This window comes from Xiphias gladius, chromosome 3 (genome assembly GCF_016859285.1).
Source record: "Xiphias gladius isolate SHS-SW01 ecotype Sanya breed wild chromosome 3, ASM1685928v1, whole genome shotgun sequence".
Taxonomy (NCBI): domain Eukaryota; kingdom Metazoa; phylum Chordata; class Actinopteri; order Istiophoriformes; family Xiphiidae; genus Xiphias; species Xiphias gladius.
Window position 1 is genome coordinate 10,270,123 of NC_053402.1, and position 26,911 is coordinate 10,297,033.

General features: G+C 41.6%; 1 protein-coding gene across 1 annotated transcript in view; it reads right to left on the reverse strand.

The window, feature by feature from the left end:
- Positions 1-8,993: 8,993 nt before the first annotated feature.
- cacna1ha (calcium channel, voltage-dependent, T type, alpha 1H subunit a) overlaps positions 8,994-26,911 on the reverse strand; it is a 112,819-nt gene continuing 94,901 nt past the window's right edge. The window contains exons 29-39 of the mRNA XM_040120253.1: positions 24,592-24,743; positions 23,777-23,886; positions 23,006-23,139; positions 22,545-22,615; positions 21,213-21,291; positions 18,753-18,874; positions 17,680-17,838; positions 17,320-17,460; positions 16,937-17,105; positions 14,507-14,664; positions 8,994-14,407 (exon numbers count right to left, since the gene is read on the reverse strand). Coding sequence (XP_039976187.1) covers positions 12,959-14,407; positions 14,507-14,664; positions 16,937-17,105; positions 17,320-17,460; positions 17,680-17,838; positions 18,753-18,874; positions 21,213-21,291; positions 22,545-22,615; positions 23,006-23,139; positions 23,777-23,886; positions 24,592-24,743 — 2,744 coding nt within the window. The 3' untranslated portion in view covers positions 8,994-12,958. The remainder of the gene's footprint in view (positions 14,408-14,506; positions 14,665-16,936; positions 17,106-17,319; positions 17,461-17,679; positions 17,839-18,752; positions 18,875-21,212; positions 21,292-22,544; positions 22,616-23,005; positions 23,140-23,776; positions 23,887-24,591; positions 24,744-26,911) is intronic.

Consider the following 26,911-nt stretch of genomic DNA (forward strand, 5'->3'; position numbering starts at 1 on the left):
AGAACTCTCCTAATGCTACATACACCAGTAAATACCACAGCAAACCTGTAAGTAGCAAAGTTGTAATAAAAATGTCACAGAATGCCATTCTGACATTAAAAATGCCATAAGTCTCAGTCAGGTCACTATAAACTCATCACTGGGAATCACAAACATATTACACTCTCCCTACAGGATTATTACTGTGATACTGTCAAAGGGGTAGATTATACCAAAGTGCCATGAAGTCACATAATCTGAATATGTAGCATATGCGTTCCTGTAGGAGGATTTAGATATATTAAAATGATGGATTCGTAATAATGCAGTGATATAAAATGTTCTGACAAGTGCCACAAAGCACAGCAGGAATGTAGCTTACAAATACAAATTAACCAGAGCAGTAACTTCTTATTACATGAACGCAGTGAGGGACCATAAAGTAATTAAAATCTAAAACTACTGGGCATCACATATATATTCCCTCTCCCTGTAGTAATATAATAACAATATTCTCATGACTTGACATTTCCTGGTATTCTCTACGAGACAGTATCTTCGGAGCGCACTAGTCCATATTGTGCAACCTTCCCACGGTGCAATGCAGTCTGCCTGGTCAGAAAGTCCACTGAATCCTCTTTCAGTATTGATTTGACACATAAATGGAGATGCAATAGCCTACATTTGACCAGTGACCTGATTGTCATTTTCAGTTATTTGTTAGTAAGCTGGGGGAGGAGGGGGGGCACACAGAGTGCAGACTCTTTTAGTCCTTTTAAGGGTCAGAAGGACGCTGGAATATGGAAGGGATCATGCCGGCCAGATCACCAGTCTACCGTGATATAAGAATATTTAGACCTGAGATGGTTTGATACAGTCAGTGTACCTCGACTTATCTTTGCATCCATTTCGTAGTTGCTTATGCAGGTCACAGCTGCAAAGAAAAACGGTCAAGAAAAGCACTTCATGCTGAAAGTTTGTACCTGATGTGAAGGTTGCTTTTCTCAGTCTGACTGTGTCACACTCTGCCGCAAACTGCTCCTGCGCAAATCAGCGATCATGGTCCACTGAAGCCAGAAGGACGATGTGAGATGGCACCCCAGCGCCTTAACATTGGACACTTTCCAGACAGTTGGGCTGCACCTTCTTGTACATGAATGTCACTGTCAGGAATAGGGGCATGGCACATCCTTTTGGAGTCCAGTGCCTAACCCAAGTGCATTTGACAAAATGCTTATTCAGCTCTCATAACAAGTCCCCAACGATTATGAAGTTAACATTATTACAAGCTTTGCTGAAAGTCGCAAAACTAAGAAAGAGGATTGGAAAATCCAGTGAAATCCAAATTATGTTTAAATGGATAAATGAAGTAGTGACCTTTTCCAACTGCAGAAACTCTGCAAGGGCCCCAAGAATCATTTTAGGAACTGGGGCATTTTATGTGCATTTCAACCATGGGAACCTAGCTCCAGTTTTGGTTTATGTGGGTCTCCTCTGGTTGTACCTCTAATGTCCCTGGAGCTGCCGTGGTGGATTTTGCAGTACTAGATGTGCCTGGCTCGTCAAGTACAAGCCGTGATAGTTCAGCCACTTGTGTACAGCATCCATTCAAAACACTTATTGTCACTACAAAAGAAACAAACTCAGGCTCCCCCTCTTTATGGTTTTTTCACAGTGAGTACATGAGCTCTACCCCTGTCCTTTGCCCGACAGCACATGTAAACCCCCAGCGCTGTCTGCGTTTCAGCCTGTTTTATTTGGGCTGTATCTGGTTGAGTTATCGGAGTTGACCTGCAAATCCCCAAGCCCTCAGTACAGCAGTTGGCCCTGGTGTCCTTATGCAAGGTTCCTTTTATAACAGGGGCTTTCATGTACCGTCAAGGAAAACATGTTCTATTTCCATTGTTGATCATCAAAAATCAGCAAATGTTTGCATAATGAAAAATGTTCTATTCAGACTCCGGCTATGAATGGCCAGAGCTGGACCATCAGAGCAGTGAGTGGGTGGCAACGAAGGTGTCTGCATGTGATTGTGTTCGTTGTGTGGATGTGTGAGTGTGATGGCTTGGGGATACCGGTGGTGGCAGACATGCCGGGCTGCTATGTGGGAGCGTGTTTGTGTGCGTATGTGTGTGTGACATGCTGTAGGAGGGAAAGAAGGGGTGCTACCAGGTCATCAAACAGCTGTCTGGGAGTCAGAATGGCCGCAAGGGGTTTGCAACACACACACACACACACACACACACACAAACACGCACACACAGAGAGAGAGAGGGTAATTCAACCACAAACATGAGACTGACAGATAGGGAAACAGATGCTACAGTATCTAGCTCCCCACCCCCCACCCCCACTCCCCACCCCAATTAGTTTCCCCTATATTTCCTGATCTTTTCATTAAGAGTACAATTCAGCACTTCCTGTGGTTTTCCAGATGCAGTAATTTGATAACAGAAATCAATTGCTAATTTCTCTCTCTCTCTCTCTCCCGCAAACACAAAAATCAGTACTCAGTACAGTACTCATCTGTGCTTGTGCAGTAGACTTGATAAGTGCTTTCACTGAGCAAAATTGAACACAAACAAATATAGTAATTGTAGTATAGTACGAAGCTTGGTTCATACAAAGGCAGACAAATGAACATAGTTAAGGAAAACACTTGCATTTGAATGAAGAGAGCAAGAGATGTTTGATAGAAATAACCAACAACTTGTCCTATAGATAACTGTACTTTTTTTTTTTTTTTTTAAAGGGTGGAGGCTAAATGATGCTCTTGGTTGACAAAACTCCACATTTCAAAACATTAAATTAACTTAATGTGCTCCTAAAATGATATACAATAATTTAGAAATGATCTCCGGAAACACACTCTGAAAATAATCAGGCGCAGCTTCTTTGAGCTCATTTGAAATCTCATTGCAATGTAATCACTGAGGTGAAAAAACTGTTCTTATTCTTATTTTGTGTTGCATTCAGTAGAACAAGATATCAGGGTTTTCATCATCCACCCACACCTTTCTCTGAGCATTTCCAGACTAAGCACCTATAAGCCTCATTAACTACCAATGGAATAATATGATGAGGTCAGAAATTATTCCACTTCCCTAAGCAGCGTGACTTCATCTGGGATTGTTACTGTTCCCCTGGTTTCATCACGAAATACCACAAATCTTAACCTTTTCCTGCATCCCGGCATAGTTTATTCCGTGACCTCTGAACATAGAATCTTTCCACGCCACCAAGCCCATGGTTGTGTTGTATTTTTCCATCAAAAATGCTTTCACATGCCTAAGGGGGGGGGGCTTTTGAGTGGTTAATCATTTTGCACACATGCAAAACTTGCGTTTAAGAGCAAAGACAGAGACTAAGAGCAGAGCGAGTTCCGCATTCTGCTGTACAGCTTCCTTATATTTGTTGTGCATCAGTAAACAAAATCTGAGTTGTATTTCTCATCATTTAGCTCATTGGTGGTTATGATGAGTCTTCATACGTTTGTGTCTTGATTGTTTTTTTCTTCTTCAAGGACCACAGGCTATTGCTACAGAACATGTTGACTTACTCCAGCAAAAAAATCATGTAAATAATCTACACAGACAAGTGTGTTATTGATTAATGTAAGAAGCAGAGGCCCGATCTGCTCACCTCCCAAAATTTCAACAACGTGCTCCGTGGCCCTGGTGGAGGACTTTATCCTCCACCAGTAGAAGCCACTCACGCTGCAGGTCTAGCCCCTTCCCTCAGTTGGCGCTGTCCAGCATCCAAGCAGTTGTACTAGAAAAGAGGAGAAAAGCAATGAAGCTTCAGGAACATGAGGAACATTCCAGTGCTGATTTTGAGTCCCAGCAGCCTGAAGCAGAAGCCAGGGAGGCACAGCAAAGTCTCCAAGCAAACCAGCAAAAATTAGTCACCTCGCTGGTACAAGAAGACGATGACACTTTACCCTCTGATACAGCAGCCACAACAGATATCAGTTATATCCTCTACCCCAGAGGACACAGACAGTCACTGAGTCTCATGACAAGCCAAGAACCATCAGACTACTGGGTCTACTTCTACCTGACCCTACTGAATTTCAGCCAGTCAAATTTGTCATTATTGGATACCATTCGTAAAGTATGGACTAAACCCATAGCTGTGTTTCCTCCAGCAGACCTCCCGCTCCCCTGAAAACAGCCTCAGCGTGTGCCTGCTTCGCGCCAGCAAATGCACATGCTTTTTCTGCAGCCACTTTTTAATATTTTACAGCACCCACTTCTAATGTTTTGCCGAGCTGAATCATAAATTATTCAGACAGTGTACTACTACTGAACAGACAACCTACATACAATATACTAATAAGGGATGAAATACAAAAATGTAGACTGCGTAATAGTGAAACCAGGGCCACAACATAAAAAAAGGAGAAAATAATAATCACACACACAGGACAGAGAATATGTATAGTTCATGTGGTGCATTTATGTGCAACACCTTCTCATAGCTTTGCAACACTGGATGGACATGAATGACAAACGGCATATTCATATACTCATAAAAATAATGGAGCAATTGCATCGACCATAACCTTGATTTCCTGAGGGAGCCTTAAGCCAAGAGTCTTTGTGAGCAGGTAAATGGCTTCTGACTTGTCTTCTCTTTTAATGTGAGAGTCAATCTGAAACTGATCACTTGGGGCTGAGGGAAGGACTGCTCCTGGAGAATCGAGCCTCCCTGTCTCGGGCCTCGGAGCCTGCATGATAGTTTGGTGATTGTTTTTAAAAATGATTCACTATGTCTGCTGATGCGTGTCCTCATTCAAAACACCAGTGTCTTAAAAATTGCCTGAATGGAGTATCGTTGATGCACCAGGCGTGACAAAGACGGTTCAAATGTGTATCTAAAAGTTCATTAAAATTTACGTCTGTGACACTGGAGTCCAACTACTTTTAAGACTACCACTTGTGATACTTAAACATGACTGGAAATGTTCCTCAGAAACATTAACCAAACATATCAGGTCATCTTTCTTCCATAAAACACTACGTTTTCTCATATCTGTTGGCTGCAGAGTAAATGTAGCATGACTAGAAACAGATTTAAATAGATGGAGCAAAGCAGGCCCCCTACAGCTGTCCTTTTCCTTTTAACCCAGTAGAATGCAGTTGTAATATATATCATCTTCATTCTCTTCTCCCCTTCAAGAGGATGTCAGAGCAGCTACACAGCTTAAACCCAGATCTTCCAGCCGAGGCTCATCTGCTGCAATACTGGATGCAAAGTTTCTTCTGTATCTTTATAACCGCTGTCCCAACAGACAGAGCTGTCATATCGCCACCTGACGAAGCTGCTTCACACCGTGCCTAAGCAGGTGCTGAAGGAGGAAACTTTTTGAAGAGTAGTATGACCAATGTTGTGGGTACGTTTTGCTGAACAGTCAAATGTGGATATCCGATTAAAGCTGATAGTGGATATTTCACGGCACCATAAAGATGGAAAACCTGGCTGGCTGAAAGCAGGCTGTGAGCAGGTGACTGACTGGTTTGAAGAGTAGATAGGTGCAGAAACATATGGAGATGGGTGTGAGTCGATCTGCAAGACTGCCTTTTTAAACAGGCTTCAAAGGGAATATAAGCCAAAAAGAGAAACGTTTCTTTAATGGTCACAGGCACAGTCAATCTTTAAATGCAGCTTTGACTGGCTAACTTCAATCACGGAAATGCAGAGCTGCATTCCAACCCAGAATCTGTCTGTTAACACATCAAAAGGCGGTGCTGTCTGAAACGAACAAAAAGCCCAAGACTGATTCTATTACAAATGGGCCATAAATTAGAATCGAATTGGCAACAGTAATAACAAGACAAAGGCTTAAATAAATATTGGCATTTTAAAAGACAAGCTGTTAGCAAGCCCTGCTGCTTGTGTCAGGGGAGGAGGGGCAGGAGGCTTTTTATTTTTTCTGTGATCTGTCATCTTGACCTTTTACTTCTCACAGTAACATATTACAAGTGACATTGCTTCACTAACAAACACGCACACACACACACACACACACACACACACACACACAGTGACGAGCGCACCCCGGCACGCACAAGCACACACGCCAAGCACTTCATCACCAGAGGTTACCATCACATTTTATTACAGTGCATATCATGTGCAACAGCACCATGCAGCAAAACCATGTGATGTGAGCTGAATGCGTGAATAAATCGCTTTTTTGTTGAAGTATTTTGCACAGTTCGTTTCCAGGGCTGGGGTTACTCTTGTCTACACAATCCGTTCCACTGAGAAACACCAAGCTCATTTAATTTGAAATGTTCTTTTAAGCAATTAGTGCACTGATTTGGGTGTTTCTGGTTAAAGTGATGAGAGCACTGCTCATACAAATCTGATTGCACTGTAAAGTGAAGCAAAGTAAAATAAAGCAGAATGGGACAATTATGTTGCACATAAACAAAAAAAAAAGATATGTTAATGTAATCAAGAAGTACTGGAACCAAGCAACCTGGATTTGCTGTTTAGCAAAAACATTAACAATATAAAACAGCAAATTCAGATGCCTTTATAGAAGTTTCAAAAGTCTACGTAGGACATACTGCACCTTCACCAATCCCCACACACTTATTTGACAACCAAACATTGCCATCTAGTGGTTGTGATACTTCCCTACAACAAGATGGATAATTAGCTTAGTATCACTGTCAGTTTTGGATGTTCTCTTTTCGTGATCTCACAACTTGGAAGCTTTATTCAAGCCTGTCGTGAGAGTAATTTCCTGGTTTGCAAAATGCAGTTAAGGTAACAAATTATTTCCTTGGCTTTTTTTGTCTCAGAAATGGAGACAACCGCATTTTGAGTGTTTGTCAAAATAGAGATTTAAAATCAAGTTTTTTGCAAATAAACCTTTTACTTGTATCCCATTGCCAACTATAATTTGGACTGTTCCATATTCTCAATATGAGTCTTCAGGTCGGAATTTTCTTTTCGAAGCTCTGGAAACATATTATACAGATACCACACAGAGAGGATGGATATCTGATCAGGCATTCAATGATCTGTCTCTGGTGCAGTGAAGGTGAACATCCGTCATGTTCTATGCAGACACCGGTGAAGACACTGTGGTATCTCACAAGAGGAAAATCCACTTACCGTCATTGTGCAGCATTTGGAGAAACTGTATGAAGAAGTGTTTTCCCTGCAGAAAACTACGAATTTTAAATAGTGAGAATACAAAGGCAAAGATAGAAAAGTTAAGCCATAGAACAAAAAGTAGACCTAACTCTTAGTGTTGTTCTTGACAGATTCTTCAATCAGTGTTGGCCAGCGTAGAATTGCAAGTGCTGATCTCAACCGTTTTTAAATTGAAAAAGCTTAGAATTAGTTGAAATTTCCAAGCTGATGAAAAAATAAGCACTTACTGCACACACACACACACAAGGACATCTGGGAATGTATGAGGAGAATTTTACCAATCAAATTTTGTGGTTTTGTACAAATTCATAGTGTTATCTTGTCCAGTTTGCCTTTGTCAGCTTGTCCTGTAGGCTACTTTTTCAACTCTGAAATCATGATATATACCAAAAGTCAGTTCAGTCCATTTGGTCTCTTCATTCTTTTATCTACAACATTATATCTCTTCTTACCCGTTGCCTCAGGCCTTTGTTAAACATTGAATGAATTTTGTCCCTTGCTGACTGTCACTTCAATACTTAGCACTTCCACAGAGGCTATGACTGTGACTTCTCCCATTGTTACAATCAAAACCAACACCTCAGTGAGTTTTAGACAAATGCTTACTCATAAATCATGATGACTAAGAAGTTTTCATAGGGGGCATGTTCCTGAGCATTCAATATACTTTTCCTTTGGAACCTGCATTTTTTTAAAGAAATGTTTCCTGTTACAACAGAAGACGTTGCTATGTTATAACGACTAACTTTTTGTCACAATCCAGTGAAAACCATGTATCTCTAGATTGGGTGCTTTTGATTTTTTTTGCAGATAAACGCAATCATTACAAGCTCTTATATGGGCTGAGAAGAGCCTCCTACTTTTTAAGCTACTTTTAAACCTGTTTTCTTAGGTAAAAAATGCATTGTTACAAAGCTAAGAACAGGCCTGTTTTTCTTCACTCATGAAATATTGACATTTTGGAGAAACATGGGTTTCACATGACAATGTGAAAGTAATTGGTTCTTGGTCTATTATATGTGGGTTTCTTTTCATACTAGCCCAACTGATTCTGGATTTTTGAGGCTGATACTGCCAATATTAAATTTTATTTATTTTTTTATTTTCAGCCCAAATAAGTACTAACAAGGACACTTAAAAGCATTTAGATTTAGCTTTGCACCTGGCGCCTACATTACCCACACTGCACCTCGGCTGCTGAAGGTTTGGTCGGAGATTTGGTTATATTATGCTAGTAGTGGCTGATGTAGCCCCGGGCCACTAACCTTGACCAGAGATGAGGAACCAGCTGCAGGGATTGTTTTTTTCATTTTCAAACTTGTCGTCTTCACTTCCAACACTGAACCGAGTGACATTCATCAGATTTCGCACAGCTCCCTCGGGAGCCACAAAAAGCTTCATGCAACTTTTTTCCACATACACAGTAGTACTCCCCATGAATTGTAAACAGACTTTGATATGTAAAAATAGCGCACTTCCCCTTTAATAGTTGACAAATAAACTTTTCAGTGCTCTCTGCCAGACGAACTGTAATGGCATCACAGCGTCAAAAAGACCTCAAACATTTGCTGGGAATTTCTGTACTGCACTTCGCTGCCACTTCTTGGCCAACATACACAGCAATACCAATATATTTCCATTATGCTAATACTGGCGAATGTTCAGCACAGGACGGTTTCATGGCCAGGTTAAAATATATACTGTGGGAATGAATAACGATGAAAGTTACACCATCAGCGGAAGAAACAAAGCAGACGACGTGTCAGGAATAAAAAAATCTTGTATTTTTTAATAGACAAGGTAACATCCTTCAGGACAACGGTTGGTCATTACACAATAATCAGCAACGATACAATGTAGAGAGTCCGACTGTGTGTCGAGCCTTTAAACACCTCCCCTGTCCCCTCCCTTCTCCCTTTATAATGGGGGATAATGGAGTGCTTATTATTGCAGACACGTTGGCTCTCCTCTGAGAAACAGAGCACACCTCCTCCCCTCCTTGTAAGGCTTGGGGGGGTTTGGGGGTGGGGGGTGCCTGGGCCAATCACTGAAGGGTTATTAAAAAAAAGAAAGAAAGAAAGAAAGAAAGAAAACACAAGGCTTCTGATTCATCAAAGTCAAGTTCTATCACAGTTTGAACTTACTGGAGTCTGCTGTTGTCGTAAAACTTGTGTTGTGTCGGGAGCGTGATCGGCTATACTCCGAGGCCGGACCAGCTCAGTGTCAACCCAGAAAACACAACTTATTACTATCCCGATCTGTCTGTTACAGAGCAACAGGGCCAAGGCTACTCCTACATAAAATATACATTAGTTAATTAGTTTCACCTTCACCAGAGTTCTACCATTTTTAGAGTACGTGAAAAGAGGTTCACCTCAACATTAAATAACATTGGTTCTGAACAAAATAGAACCAACTAGGTTTCCATTTCTCTCTATAAAACTGTATAAAGAGGAGCTCAGTCCTCATACAGTAAATAACCACCCAGTATTGCAGTGGACAATAAAGAATAGGGTCATTTAATCAGTATTTTATCAGATACCAATTAATCAGAGCCCAGTGCAATTAGGTAGTCAATCTACAAATGGAAACATCAGAAAATGGAAATATCAAAATCTCTAAAACATCCAGATGACTCCTTCCCAAAAGATTTTTTTTCTTAAATCAGAACATGCAATAGTCAAAACTGTTCCCTCAAAAACAGGATTTAAATACTGAGATCCAAAGATCTGTAAATCGTAAGAACAATTATGCAGTCACTCTACCAAATTATTGTTGATTATTATGGCAATATGCTGTAGATCGGGGTTGTCTGCACTAAGTCAAATAAGAAATGAGACAGAAAGTGGCTGCCTCAGACAACTTAAAATCTCCCATTACTGACAATCTGTGCAGGAAGAAGACATTAAACAGGACAAAGCAGATACACAATAACAGTGTGTTCAAGCACATACTGAATGAAATTGATTTTAATCCAGGGGAATGACCAACTGTGCCATGTTCAGGAGAGAGTACAACATCTCAGAATCGAACATCAGATGTGCCTCTGAATGTGAGAAGTGGAAGAAGGGTGCTTTCAAAAGGGGAACAAGCTGGCAGTTGTGTTCATCAGCAGCAATTTTCTATGTAACGTTCCCTAGTGTTTTATCACAAAATGTTGCCCTCTACATGCATACTGCTGGGGACATGTAAAGCTAATGAGTGTAGAAGGAGAATGATAATCTGATAATATTAATCAAAAATAATCTGGACCTCTTTCTATCTCTGACCTTATTCTTACAGTGGTCTCTGTTGGGATCAGCAAACTCTGTTGCCCTTTTAATGCCTGTTTTAGCTGGATTTAAGACCAATTGTGTATCCAAAAATTAAACACAAAAGTCATTTGTCCTCTGACTTTTTACCAGCCTGCAAAGACCCTTTCCTTTTTGAACCAGTTAAATCAGTCACAGATACTTTAAATTTGGTTGGTTTGGTTGGCAAAACCTATAAAGATGATTATGGTGCCGCATCAAAGCACTTTGGTTTTCACTCAGATTACTGAGGACTTGTGCATGTTACACGCTGATCAGGCAAAAGAAAATTTGAAAAATCTATGACGATGTCGTCCCTGCCAGCTGCCTTTGAGAGGGGAATCAGTACCTAGCAGCTTCTTGTGTGCCTGTGCGATACTAGACTGTGCACACAACAGGAATACATATTGTGCTGTGCTGGAATAGTAAAGTATGGCTTCCTGAAAGAACATTCAGCCACTGGAAGGAAAGTACTAGCCATACTTTGTCATTCACACCTTAAGGGTTGCAGGATTTCATCTGTAGATGGGTTAATTTACCATAACTCGTATGTACTTAACAAATACAATGTGTTAACTCATGCTGATCTGATGTGTTTGCAGTTAAGGTGGGTTGTTAGGGACAAGAAAAAAAAAAAAAGAGGAGTGATGAATGACTTATTGAGGATGCAGGGATGCATGTCACTCTTCTGTTTACGATAACACCATCAGCAGGTGGGCCTGAGCTTTTGGACGATTCTACAGTATCTTGAACTGCTGCCAGCCACACCCATGCCACCGCAGCCACACGCAGGGGGCAAGTAACCCAATAGTAGCATGAACACTAGAGATAGAAACACTCTCAATCATCATATAAAACGGGTTTATATCATATATATAGTAGTTCTACAGTATGTACGAACACAAGAGTGTGGTTTTTTTTATATAGTGTGGATTTCACTATATTTTCCACAAATATATATTATTATTGCACTCTGGCTACACATATTTAGTAAGTTAGTTAGTTTGGTTGTCTTTAGATGTACAGAAACACTAAGTGGTGTCAGAGCTGATTCAGCTTGAAAACAGTTATAGAAGAGAGGCTCAGTGATGCCATGTCATACCTTTTTTTATGGGTATAATACTAAATTTTGTTTATGATGTTTATTGTCTCACTGCCAGCAGCCTACAGAGATATTTAGCTGCCTACAAGTTGTTATTTTATGATATATCTGGACCAATAAAAATAAAGTGCACTCATTTCTTTCTGTGTTGCATAAAATTGACTCTTTTATAAAGTCACTAAAGTGTAGTAAACTGTAAAACCCATTTTTGATTCTTTTGGAGTAATGGCCAAATTAAATTTAAATGTGTGGAGAGACAGCACGCGGGTTTAGCTATTAACCCTAACACCTTAACACAGATTTAAAAAACTGCACTCTCTGCAGAGTCTATATCTGCATCACTGAGCCCACTTCTTAAGACTGTTATTTGGACACCAGATACATAGAAATCTGAGACAAAGCTACAGAAACACATCCCAAACCTGTTCTCTTCTGTCTCTAGTCCAACATAAAAAAATAAAATCCCAATCCTCAACCTCAGCTAGTCTGTTGAGAGGAGGGCTGATCTCCCTCACTGCACTCTCTGTTTTGAAAAGAAACATACATTCACAAGAGGACAACAGAGGAAAAACAAGCAACTTGAAATTCAAATCTGTGTGCAAAAAACATTTTAGATTTCTATAAAAATATGTGCATATGGATAGAGCTATTTTAATCTCACCAAATACAGTATTTTCCTTTATTTACACTGCACAGATACACAGATAAACATACACTACAGCTCTGCTCTGCTCCCCCTCTCTGTCGTTGCAGGCGTAAGAATAACATGGCCGACTTCCATGACAACAGATTTGACAATACTCGCACACAGGAAAATGCACACACGCTCACTCACACACACACACACACACACTTCTGCTCTGATCAATGTGATCGAGGAGCAGAGGAGGGGCAAGTAGAACTTCTGTAGAAAACCTGAAGTTGCATATCCCACAATTCCCCCCACGCTCGCATTTCACAAACCGCTTCCTGTGAAGGTCAGAGGTTATCAGCCAGACGCTGCTTCCTGATTCGCTCGCGTGGGTAGGGACAGTGTGTCAAAAAAACTTTGGCTACGGAGTTAGGTGGCTTTAGTTCTGGTGTGTTATTAGTATCAGTCTGAACACACCATGTACAGTGGGTAGTGTTTGACTGGTACAGCTTCAGTGGATCTGCTGTCCTTTGCGCTGGGTTCAGGAAAATGGATCCACTGTATATTATTCTAGGACAGGACAGTACCAGCCTCTTTCTGGAAAGAGTAATCAATGTCTTCTCAGTATTCATCAAAACAAAAACAAAAAAAGTCCCTCTACCAGTAAACCTCTTTCTCTCATTCTCCCCCCAGCACCAGTCTCTGCAGAGGTCAGCTGAGGCCCCACTACTCCATCTTATTCTGGACCAAACACATTGACTTCCTGAAGGCAATGCTCGTTGTTCATTGGGCCGTCCTCCGGTTCTTTGCACTGAATCCTGCACCGCTTCCCAGTCTGGTGTCAAAAGGGGAAGAGCAGGTAGCTGTATCCGTGTCTGATAGGCCAGCTGACAGGCCGCTCATGTATCTGGACTGTGGTTGGTCAAAGGTGAACTGGGGGAGGGGGACGTAGTCCCCTGTGAGAGAGGAGTGCCTTGCAGCAGGGGAGAGGGAGTGTGTCTGTGAGAAAGGCATAGTGTTTGGGACAGGAGGTGCATGAGGCTGGATAAAGATGTTTGGGCTGATGGGGATGTGTGGATGTGTAGGTGTGGATGGGTGCGGTGGAGTGTATGCCTGAGTGTGTGTTGGCGTAGATGCCCGCGAGGGTGTCAGTGTGTGAGTCGGTGAGTGTGCTTGCAATGGTATGTGGATAGGTGTTAGCGCTGTGTGCATCGGGGAGTGCATCTGTGTATCCACCGGGACGTCTTGCGTGTGGCTGTTTGACTGTGTGTACGGGGTCAAGTCATAGGAGGGTGTCCTGCGTCTCAGCATCATGCCGCAGTCAGCAAGTTGTGGGGGTGAGGCGATTTGGGGGCGTTCCCTCTCTGAGGGCGGATGGATGGATATACAGGGAGGACTCAACTTCTTCTTACTGTGGCCGCCCCTGACTGACTGCACCCTCACAGGAAATGCCTGACCGCCCTTTTCCGACCGGTGGGCCTCCTGTGTAAAGAGTTGGTCATCACTGGTGATGACAGCCTGTGGGAGGCAGACTTCGATGGAGTGGCGGCGCTGGTCGTCAACAGATAATGATGACGGCTTGTCCAGGAAGCCCTGGTTGTCGACGCTGAAGCCCTTCCTAAAGTCACGGTCCTTCAATCCTGCCCCGAGAAGACTGAGTGTGCTCCTTGAGGAGGAAGGCAGTAGTGGGGGAGGAGGAGGGCAGGAGTCAAGAGAATATGGGGCAGTGTAAGGGGAGAGGGAGTGGCTGCGGCCAGCCTTCCCTCTGTTCTCCTGTCCGCCTCCCTCCTCATCTCTCCACCTGTGGCGGGCTGAGCTGGTGATGTGATACACCTCCTCATCGGCGGGATCACAGAGGGAAGCAGCGGAGGGTGGTCTAAGTCTCCGCAGGCTGGGGGGGGGCAGGGGGAGACGGGGGGAGGGCGGTGGGGGGAGAAGAAGCGAGGGGGAAGATGGCGGAGGAGGGAGGGGAAAGGGTGAAGACAGCAGAGGAGGCAGAGGAGAGGGAGAAGGGGGAGGGAGTGGGAAGGCAGAGGGGGAGCAGGGTGGGAGGGAGAGGGCTGAAGGGGAGGAGGGTGGAGGAGGAGGAAGGGGAGATGGGGAGGACGTATGAGGAGAGAGGGGAGTGAGGGGAGAGAGGGGAGAAGGGGACAGAGGAGGCAGATGGACAGGATTTGGCCTCTCTTGTTGCTCACAACCCTGGGATTCCAACGAATCCACTTTAACTGCCACCTGCAACGTAAAGTACAAAAACACACCACCATTACACTTATCCTCAATAAATCTCAGTGGCTGTGTGTGTGTGTGTGTGTGTATGTAGGCAGCTCTCACCTGTCTGCGCAGGGCACGTGGCGAGGGGCTGGGCATGGGCGGGGCGATGCGGGGCCGGGTGAGGGTCAGAGGTGACTGAGGGTGATTGGGGGAAACGTCCGATACCTGCAGCAGAATGCGACTCTCACATGGCTGGGAGTGCACCGAAGTCACTGAGCCTGAAGGTTCGAATGGAAAGTGTTTGAATTGGACACGTGATACAATCACCGGTACAAACTTTCAGTGCAAACACATGCAGAAAACACATGCATATTGGGGCAAATACACTCACATGCACTCATACTGACAAACTCCTATTACTTTGGGATAATCTGAAGTCATTATATTTAAGCAATCATTATAAAAAAACATAATATTGCTAACACTTTATCTTTATAGCATATTTAGATTTAAGAAACAAGAAGAACAATTCAACTAAAAACTCAATTTTCAGGTTTAATTTCATTTCATTCTTGATCTTTATTTAGAATACTTCAAATTAGCTATCAAAATAAAGTGTTGAATAGAATAGAATAGAATAGAAATCATTAGCGCATTTTTGCTAATCAAAACAGAAAAGTTATCAGTAAAGTAGCAGCAGTGAACTAAATATCAGGGATAGTCATACAGTACAGTATAAGGCCAGTTTCTGGATGTAATATTCTGCATCAGATCTTGGTTACACTAACAGTTCCATGTGACTGCATTTTGACAGTCCTGCCAGAGAGTTTTATGGTCCTGATAACATGTAGCACTCCAGTGCTACAAACTGTGAGTGTGATTGCAAAGAGGTGAGGAGAAAGCAACTCCATCAGAAATGTAATTTCTGTTGACTGTTTAACTGCTGCGTAACCAGGGTCTTAGACATTCTGCACACACAGGTCTGGTACACCTGTGAGTTCAGATGTAATAAAAGTAAAACATGGTAAAAACATTGCAGCAAAGTCACAGTTATATCTTAAACAAGTCAATTTTAAGTTGGTCCTTGTAGTCCAAGCTGAAAAGCCACTTGATTATAAATCTATCCCTTTTAATCCTAAAACGCAAATAATAAACAAGGCATCAAAGCTGTAATGATTAAATTTTTTTACACATGCAATACTGGTTTTTGACTTTGCAGCTTGGCCGTGAAGTTAACCATCACGCTAGCTGTGTATTCAGCCATTCCACATCTGAGCAGATGAGCCTGTGAGAAGGTTGCAGAGATTCACATTTATCAGCTCATCCACTACAGTGAGTACCTTGGGACAGAGCAGGGCCTGTCCGGAGCCTGGCCACAACATGCCATTAGAATCTGACTGCAGATAAAACAGTGCTTGTCAGTGCTTTGAGTCGTGTTCTATGTACGGTTATGCTGCTTCTACTCTGACTGACTACAGACACAAGCTGTAACTGGAGAAAAAAAATGTATGTTATGGCATACATTTTTGATGTGCATTTCTTCCTCAAGTTGAACATAAATCAGTGGTGTGTTATCGCGAAACATCGAAAAACCATAAGAGAGGAGGAGGAGAAGCAGAGTGTGGATCCGGTTGTGGCTAGGGCAAATTGTGTGTTTTTTTTTAATTTCCTAACCTTTATTCAAAAATGGGCTGTTGTGTTCTGCCTCAGTTTGGGTCATATTCTGATTAACTGCTTCGAAGACATGGGCCGTAGCAGAAGTCACACTGTGAGAATTTGATCCAAAATTTCTGACACTGTGTGAATTTTGCCACAGGCTGTCTTTGGCCGCCAAACCTCCGAATTGGCCGTCAGCGGATGTGTCTCACAGTGTGATATAACAGCACCGTTTTGGACGACCAACTGAACTGCAGTTGATTGACATAATTAGCACCGTAAAGAGGAATGTGTGGACTGGTATGGAAAAGACTGGTTAGTGTCCACTGCCATGTGCTGATAACTCACAATGCCAGTTTCATGTTTTCATTATTGTGTCCGACCAACAACTTGTGTTCTATATCCTCTGTTGAAATCAAACTAGACCCGGATTTTGAATCATAAATGTGTGAAGGCTTGGAATAACATAAACTTCTATCATTCAGTCCCATCTGTCCTAATTTGGCAGTACTGCAAAATGCTGCAGTTATTCCAGATTGGGGCTTTAGTCACACTTTAAACCTCTATTATCTTAACACACACTCAAGAGCTACTGGGGGATACAATACTCTATAAAAACCAAATACTATTACTGATAGTTGACACTTCAGTCCTTAATTTAAATTAACTCATAGCATTAGCCGGGTGTGCTGGAAAGCATTTAATTTAGTTTGGTGCCTGGAAACACATATGTATCATGGAACAATCTTAGTCAATGGGAAGTTTAGTGAACAGGATTAGCACCTGTGTCTGTTAGCATAATCTCAGTGGGGGCCAGATAGAGCACCACAACTCCATGTTAATAAAGATTGTAATATCATGTTTAATATTTAAATCCGGAAACAGATAAGTTACCTGAATGCTGGTGCTGGGGACTTAGATCCACCTCCTCCAAAGGGTAGGGGGCGCTAGCGGGGCGCACAGGTTGGAACATGTAGCTGTCGTTAGGCAGAGAGTGCATCCTGGATATGGACATCTTCCTTGATGACAGCAGATCTTGATCTTCATACTGGACCTCTTCCTCCTACAGGGGGAGACAGAGACCATACAGCTCACGCACTGATGTTTACATACTGTTTTATTCAGTAATACTGCAACACACTGTAAGAACATATTCAGAACCATGTACCACAAGTTGCCAATGCTACTTTTTTCCATTACACCCTGACTTACGCTTCCAGTGCAGTTTCAGGGTTACTTTCCTGACTGACCGATAAGCAAGGTAATATCTTTCCTACCTGCCCAGGTGAATGCGGACATGGCCCAACGTAAGTTCCTCCCACTGAGCTGTTATTGGAGGTTGTGCTTAATCTGCGCTGCCTCTCCATAGCCATTTCCAAGGCAATCTCTGCATCCATCTCTGCATCCTCTTTAGCCTCCTGCAAAAATAGATGCACATTTACGTAATGCACATGTCGACATGCATTAAAAAAAAGTGTCAATTTCAGCCCAAAAGAGACAAAACTGCAATGAGACAGTAACCATCATATGCATGTCATGAGTAAATAGATATGTGTCTCTATACCCTTTGGCTATAGACATATGGTCTTTGTTCACACAGGTACATATTTACCCAATGTCCTTTCTAGTCACTGTACCTTGTTGCTTTCCTCTAAATGTTTCATCAAAACAGCCACCACCACATTGACCAGCACAAACTGGGCCATGAGCACAAACGTGACAAAGTAAATTGGAGAGACCAAGGGCAGGTAGGAGAGACAGTGGCGGTCATCTGGATGACACTCTCTTAATGTGTCCTTAAGAGACAGAGAAAGATTCAGACAGAAAGAGGGACAGAAAGGAGAGGAGGGGAACAAGAGAAACGGATAAAGTGTAGACACACACGTTAGCAGTTATTACAGGATATGCAAAACTGAACAATATATTATATTCTTAAAGGCTTTGAAATGTTAAATGATTTTGTAACAATGGCAAATTGACATGGAGCCTCATTTAGTACTTTAGAAAATTACAAAATTAGAAGAATTTAAGGGGAAACAAAGATAGTGGGAGTGACATAGAAGCTGTGTGTTGAAATTAAAGTTGCTGTTACTGTCTTTGCCCTCTGTGTAGTGACATCCACATACATAAATCTACCACATTAAAGGTCGTGTAATGGGGAAATAGGGACTTTAAATTTCTGTAAAACAGTGTCTCTTTAAATGTCACCTCGTCAGTTTAGTTACGGTAAATAAAAACTCAAACCAGTGAACCACTCCTATTATCTTGTCTGACATCCCATACGTTGACACATAAGAATGTCTCAAACATTACGTGTCAAAAGGCATACATCACATTAAGGATGTAACATTCAGGCGCTGTTATTGTACATCCACTGTTTACACCGTGTTTTTTCTTCTGGACTGAAAAAAAAACAAAACTGGTGAATGTGTGGACATCTTTGACTAACATGGTCACGTAGCTCTTGTGTTCACAAAGACAGTTACAGCATTTATCTTACATATATTTTTAGAGTAAGTTAGGGGCGGTTATATCATACATCATTATATCATACACATTTTTTAATAAAGTCAAAATTAGGATGTGAAAGTGTTGACTTTGCTCGGCTCTAAGCTACTCTATTATTCTATAATTGGTTTTGGAGGTCATTGCTCTCTCTGTGGTTATGAGATAATCTAGTCATCATTTATGAGAGAGTGTGTGTTCATACTTTCATAATCCCATTCCAGTTGTCTCCAGTGGACACTCGAAACAGTGTGAGGAAGGCCATCCCAAAGTTTTCAAAAGTTGCGTGACGACTCAAGCCCTCACACGGGTTGTTGTCATTGCACTCTAATCAACACACAAACATAGACAGACATCAATTTCATGGCGCTACAGACATATTGATGAAAGTAAAAGTAACAGGAATAAAAGTGAGCGCGTGCGGTCATTTAGGGGTCAGTATCTCATTCAGAAAGTAAGATTGGAAAACAGCATACACTGAACACACAAACAGATGAGCTGCAGAGCAGTGTGTCCGTGTGGTCATGACACAGGAGAGGAGAATAGACAGCTGTCTTCTGGAGGACGGGGAAAGTTTCAGGGTTAATTTGACAGGAAGCCCTCAGGAGCCTTTTTCCAGAATCAGAACAGCCACCAGACAATATCTTCCTATGTAAGAGGAATCTAGAGAGGAGCGAGACAGTCCTTGGAGTATTATATACCTTGTTTCTTACTGTAAGAATCAGTCACCAGGAGAAAAAACAAGAGGGTTTAACAATGCCAGTGTGCAGCTCAGAGGAAATAAATAGGGCAACTTTCTATAAGAATACATGGAATCAAACTTTATGCATATTGCTCTTTTCAAGCAAAACTGAAACACATTGTGTCACAAAGACATGGTAGACATACCTTTAATAGACAAAAGGATGATAATACCATAGATTTTATGACATATAAAAACATCACAGAGAAAAAGTTGGCGAGATCAAAAGGGGAAAGATCCTTTAAAAGAACCTAGATGATACAAAATCAAACCAGTGTGAACAAGAATTTGATTGTGAAACTAAAAATGCAGGTCTTAGCAGCCATTCTTCCAGTAGATAGTATACTGGAGCTTCCGTGCCCCACGCCTGAGTCATGGCTCAGAAGTAAAACCATGGGGATGGAAATGGGGATTCGTCTGGACAACCTGATTTAGATTCAGATTCAAGATGAAACATTTTCAATCCCCAGTTTAAATCCAACAATAGGAGTATTAATATTCAAACCCTCATTCCATCTCCTTTCCTATCTCCTTCGCTTATGACCTTCTCTTATCTGTTCAGCCTTCTGCAGACAACAGAGGCAAAGATTTAAGACGCCCAGAGCGCCAACATACGATATCACCCATGTCTTAGGTCTCCCAAAGGAATTTCAGATCTTACACTGTCTTTGTGCGAGGGCAGAGAAATGTCACGAGCCAGTTATTGGTGGTGCTTTGAGAGGGTTTCTAAGGTGTAGAAATAATTCATAATTTTTTCAGTGATCTTTGTGGGGAGTGGAAGAACTAAACTTTATCACAAAACGGAAGTGTAAAACCACACGGAACCCCAAAAAAACTCAAACAATTGGAGGGCTTTATTACTTTATAGTGCTTCCTTTTTATTGTGTGTAGGCTGCTTAAGGATAATCACAGACATTAGCCCTCTGATGGAACAAGTGAAGTTCCTTTATTGCAAAACCTTTCATGGGAAATATATGATATAAAAAGCAGCAAAGAGCCACGTAAAATTCACTAGGTGTTCATCACTGCGAACTTCCAGAAACATTTAGCAGATTAAAAATGTCTAAGATTTCTTCTGAGAAGCCAGAAGAAAACCCAAAATACTGTGAGCTCCAGTGATGACTGGGTCAAAATTGGTTAAGTCACGAACATCACTGTGGATGTAAAGTAATAGTAACGTTTCCTGGTCCTCAACAAGCTGTACTGCAACATTCTCCACCAAACTTCCCTACAAGCCTGTACCAAAATACAGTTCACTCCCTCAGCTTTTTAAGCCTTAAAACAGCATTTAAAGTGAGGCACACATAGTGGAAACAAGGAGTTCGGCACATCCAAAAGCTTTTGTCAGCAGCTTTGACAAGAGCACAAATCATGGCAAAAATGGAGTGGGATTTTCACTTTATGATAGAACAGACATCCCTTCAGTTTCCCAGTGCGTAGAGCAGAATGATAATAACATTTCACAGAAGGCAACCTCTTCATCAACAAGTTGTTTTCATTTTGTCCTCCCAAATGCCTTTTTGCTAAACCCTCTTCCCTCACACATTGTTGCACTCTCAAAGAAAATTAGTTGGTTAGAGCTGGCCTATTGAGGAGGCAATATGTAAATAAACATGATCATGCAAATGTGATCTTCTCTTTTTCAAAACAGGCCTCTGATGTGAGAATGGTGGAGAGAGAGAGAGAGAAAGGGAGACAGATGGGGGTAGAGACTGAGGATTTGACAGAGGCAGTTCAAGCAGGCAAATTTTCAGTAAGTCGTGACTGTGGTAGTAATGATTGGATTCAGAAACCTTTTTTTTGCTGAAGCTTGTAGACTGTGGCGTATGTGTGTGTGTGTGTGTGTGTGTGTGTGTGTGTGTGTGTGTGTGTGTGTGTGTGTGTGTGTGTGTGTGTGGTTTTTTTGCCAGTAATGTGACTGACCCAATTTGCCAAAGAGCTCCACTCCCAGCGCAGCATAGATGAAGAAGAGCAGCATGAAGAGGAGACCGAGATTTCCCACCTGGAAGCAAAACGCATGTTAGATCCCCCTACACACCAAACACTAGAGCATAAATATTGCATTTTTCAAAGCTGCAGGGAATAGAAGGCATTAAGATTTATTTCACTGTATTCATTACCATTTGACAATCATTTAACCATGCAACAGAAATGGAAAGAACATATTAACAAAAATGTCTTGCACCTAAGTGAACTGTTGTTTGAGATTTACTGATACTGATACTAACATCTTTGTGTATCCATGCTACCTGAAGTCAGTTTAATTTTCAAACAGGAAGACTAAATTGATAAACTGCCTATAATACAACATAGTGACATGGACTTCTTTCATGAAATCCTTTAAATGAACAGGCAGACGTGTTTTTGCCGCTGAAAAATCACTGAAATGTTTGACATTTTCTTTTAAAAGTCTGAGCTGATTCACTGACAGCAGCTTTCTACTCAGTACACCGAGAAATCTGGCAGTGAACCTGGAGTGCCATGAAAAAAAAAACAGTCATCACGGAGGATTCTCAGCAGACCCTGTGAACTTTATGCACTTCCTATGACTACATCTGTATCATACCATCAGGTTGTCTTTTATCCAGTTCCTTAAAGTCTGTACGTGTGCACTCTGTGCCCTGATTGTTATATCTGTACAGTTGACATTTAGAAAATGGGAAATAAATGGAGTCTGTCACTGCATGTGCATCATCATCTTTAGTGCAGCTGCTCTTTGCCTCTAAGAGTTGTGCCAGACATTAGGAGAGAGAGGGAGACCTGAGATACTCCTGCAACAACCATGGACACACTTTATAAGGAGTGGGTTGGCTGGATGGAAAAAAAAGCACATCGAGTAAAATCCGGGAAGTCGTCTGTACACCCTGACTCTAAAAGTTTTGCTTACACGACAAGACACTGCTCAATAGTGGAACTTAATTTCCTCTGAGTTTTTGTGATTACAACAAATTGCTCCCTGTGTTCGTTTTTTTGGCATTTATTACTTTATCATGCACATTTAATAACACATCAAATGGAGGGCACAATTCAGCCGTAGAGAGGTTAGGAATGAAACGTACAAAACTGGTCATTTTAGGGTCAGCATACAAATTTTATAACGTGGAAGGGTATTCCTTGTGTTAAATATTCATCAACAAGCTTTCTATTCCAAAGAAGACCTTTGTACTGATCCTATATTCATAAAGACAAACATAAATAAAACAAAAACCAAAATTCCTCATTTGTTTTTCGAGACCCCACAGAGTCTGTGTATACCTGCGGCAGCGCTTGCATGACAGTATCCAGAAGAGCTCTCATCCCTGTGGCCATCTTCAGAAGTTTCAGCACTGCAGGGAGACACAGGAGCAGTCTTAAACAGCGAGTTGTTGCTGATTTCATTTGGCCCACTCGTTGCAGAACTTACAATGGCACAGCACGATACTACTGTGGTATGGCAAGTACAGCAGGGAGACACTCAGATTTGCATTTATTTCTATAAGCTAGGAGACACTTAGACATGACATATTACTTTTAACGCACAACTTACAAGAATATCAAGAATATACACTAAAAGAAAATGTGTTAATAAAAAATGCTTGACAACATATACAGTGTTTATGGTGTCAGTCTGTAGTGATGACTCACAAGCTGACACAACAATGACTTACTATGTGTTCTGTGATTGTGTACAAAATAAATATATATATACATATATGTGTGCGTGCGTGTGTGTCTACCTCGTGCTATTCTGAGAACTCTCATGATTCTGATGATGGTAGGATTTATGGGCAGTGCTGCGTTCATTTTCAGCTCCTCCAGGGTGATGCCCATGATGGACAACGCCACTATAGCTACATCCAACTGATTCCACCTAAACACACGAACAAACGTTGTTGAGCATTTTAGGTGCGTACAAAAAAAAAGAAAAAAAAAAGAAGTCATAACCCGGTGTTACTCCAGTCCAGTATTACAGAGTGCATGTCAAGACCTCTTCTCTGTTGGTTAACTAAGAATTTGCTGTATCATATCTGATACTAGTGGGTGGCATCAGTTGATGACGGTGAGTGAGGGGACGGGGGTAGTAAAATAAACAGAGCATTACACGCTGCTCTCTTGAAAACCTGTTATTTTTTAGTCTGAATTAGTTAAAAAGAGGAACAGGCGCACAGGAGTGGAAGAAGTCATGCTGCCTAGCTGTTGGTGGTCATTAGTGAGCAGGTTGTTTAGATTAATGGCTAGCCCACCCACAAATTTCTGTGGTGGAGGAAACACTGAGTTTATCACTGGTAAGGCTCCGCCAGGGCACCCTGAGACAGATGAATACGCTCACCAGCCAATCCCTGGAACTCAGTGTACTGAGATAAAGGAGCCACGCAGGCATAAAGGAGGACTAAACAGGACTCATAGAATTAGGAAACAATGGCAATTACTTAATGAATACTAACTATTACATTTTAAAGCATTGTGTGCATAATGTAAGAACACCAACATTCATCCCAGTGTGTTACCTGTCTTTGAAGAACCTGTGTATGCCAAATGCCACAAGTTTGAGCAGGGCCTCGATGACGAAGATGAAGGTAAACACGTAGTTACAGTACTTCAGAACCTCCTCTAAATACTGAACACGCAGACAAACACAAACATGCACAGACACACACACATTTATTTCATAAACATGTCACAGACTAGATGCTTATTAATTTTCTCTGGCAATACTAAACACGTTTTTTTTAACCTTTCAAATAAAATACAAACAAGTTCTAAATGCAATTAATAGTTTATATTTTTGGCGGAAATAAAAAGAAATCAAATTATGCAAGTTTTTTTTGCTGCTTTACTACAAATATGGTAAACTTAATTGAAACTATAGAAGAGGAACAGATCATAAAGAAAATACATAATTTAAAAGTGTAAAACAAAGTTATCAGGGCTCTTGAGGAAGATTGTGGTATCTCTACTTAGAAAAAAAAAACAAAAAACATGTCAACTTTCAGGGGAATCTACAGGATTAGGACGTAGGAACATAAATCCGTGTTTAACCTGATGCTGGCAGTGTTGTCAGCTTCAGTTTAAAACTGCAGAGCTGTTTAATCTGAAAATAAGTGTTTCCTTGATGCTGTGTCAACACAGTCCTGTTATTATGGACTGGGGATTGACTGGAGCAGCCTGCAAACATACTTGTGCTGTGGAGGTGGATGGGTTGCAGTGACTGCGGAACAGCAGCCGATTTGTTTAGGAAAATCCCAAACATTACATATTTATGGCATGTTGTCTGATTACAGTTGCTGACTATCATGTTTGTGTCTGCATGTGCAAACATTACCTGCGGTTGATTGTAGTGCTCAATGCTCATGGTAAAGACATTGATGCAGATGATGAAAGTGATGAAGAGGTCCAGGTAGTGGCTGGTACACAGTGTGTGGATGGACAGACGCAGGGGGGAGTAGTCGGCATAGTAAGGCCTCTGCTTGGCCTCTGGAGCACACAAACACACGCACAAACAAATACACACACACACACACACACACACACACACACACACACACACACACACACACACACACACACCCAAACAAAGACCAACAAAAGGGGAGACAAATGTGCAACAAACAGTTAAAACACAGACAGAGAGAATGCAACTGTGGGCAACTGTCCTCTGATTTTTAAATATTACATGTATCCAGTGGTGTGCACAAGGACAAGGAGGGGCAAGAGGGGGGCGGGCGCCACTGCCTTTACGCCCAGAATGCCAACTTCTTCTATAACTTCATTAAACCAGGATATGAAGTATGTGCCTAAAGAGGACTGAAGCATGTCACATCCGAGGGGCCTTTGAATTATCATTTCAAGTACCACTCTGCGCTGAGCTTATGGCAAAAATTAGCCCTAACGGTAACCCTGCTCCCGGCGGCGGTGATGCCCCTTTTCATTTTCGCCCCTGCCTCTTAGACAGTCTGTGCACACCACTGCCTGTGTGGTATGTTGAAGTTGGGGAGGACATGAGAGTCACAGGTAGGCTATATTATATATTTCATCATTTTAAAACAGGATTTAAATGGATTGAATGTTAAGACAGGCTACAGTTCATTAGGTCAGATGACACAGTCTTGGATACATATTACCACTTTTCCTAGCCAAGAACTCAAAAGTCACCTGGTTTTGTGTATGGTACTTTATGACAGTGCACAACAACAGCTTGAGGACCACATATTTTACCTGAAGGCACTGCACGCAGAGCAGTGCTCACCGAAAAACGCAATGTGTCTTTCCAAGTTTTCTATGTTTTTTTTTTAATTCTAATATGGTAACACAACAAGATACCAGGTGTAACTAAGAACGGCTGGTTGTTGCCAAGCATTTTTTGCTAGTTCCTACCAATCTTTGGTAAACAGATGACATATCCTGTACTGGACTAAAAGACGTTGATATCAGTCTTTTCTGACTCCAATTAAAATGGCCAACAGTTGTAGTTCTGAAAAATGTCAGAGTGGTCCCTAATTGGAGCATTTTTACAGGATTCATTGCAACTCTAATATTTTTCATTCTTGTCAGGCTAGAGAGATCTCTGATATGTATCCATTAAAACCCAGACTACAGACTATACTCTCTGATGGGTGTGTTGCTACTTTTTAGAAAGAAACTGTGAGCTATATTACTGCCTTTGAATAATAAACAGACTTTAAAGTGGCAATATCGAAGATTTTCATTTAAAAAAAATGTCTGAGTCACTATTTATCGCTGAATGAGGTAACACAAGGGTGACTGAGCCTTTGGCCCACTGATGAAGGTATTGCAATATTTATATATTTGTAATATTACGAACTGGGTATCTGTGACGACATTCCCAGAAGAGCTGCTTAAGTTACTGCTAATGCAAATCGAACATTTCTCATTGCCACAGCTTCACGTTCAATGCATTAAACTGGCGAAACTTTTATTATGAAGTAGTCACAGCAAAAGCGATGTGTTTGTCAGTGAGCTCAACACTTAACGCTATCATTCATCAAAACTGTGTCTACAAAACAAGACGACATCCATTTTGGGAATTTTGTCACAACAGATTAGTTTGAAATATTGCAAGGAGTAATGGAACAAGAAGGAGCAGCCACAGGGAGCTGTTAGATAAAGAGCTAGAGGCGACAGGCTGCACACCTCACACTTCTCAGACAGGTAACCAACTCCTTCCACTGTGCCCTGCTGTTCACAGGCTCATGATGTCTGCAGCATAAAATCAGATCACAGTGGCTCAGAGAGTGATGGACAAAGGACAATTATTACCTGACTTCTTTATTAAAACGACAAGCAGTTTGATTTCCTGCCCCAAGAATTCTGTGTATCCGTGTGTACCGAACCTACATTTGCTGTTACCACCACTAACTACAGGTGTTGCCACATCAACCAGGAGTGAAGTCTTAGAGATTGCCACTTAACGTGTAGGTGTAATCATAAAGAAAGCAGTGGTGGACAAATCTAGCAAAATTAAAAGGTTAGGTTTATTAAAAGGGGCTTAAACATATAACTATGTTTTGACATGTTTTATGTAGAGTGGTCAAGTTATGTTTTGACTGTGTACTCACATGTCCACGTTGATGATTTTGAGTGTATTGGTGTGTGTTCGTGCATATCTGTCTCACCCTCCCATA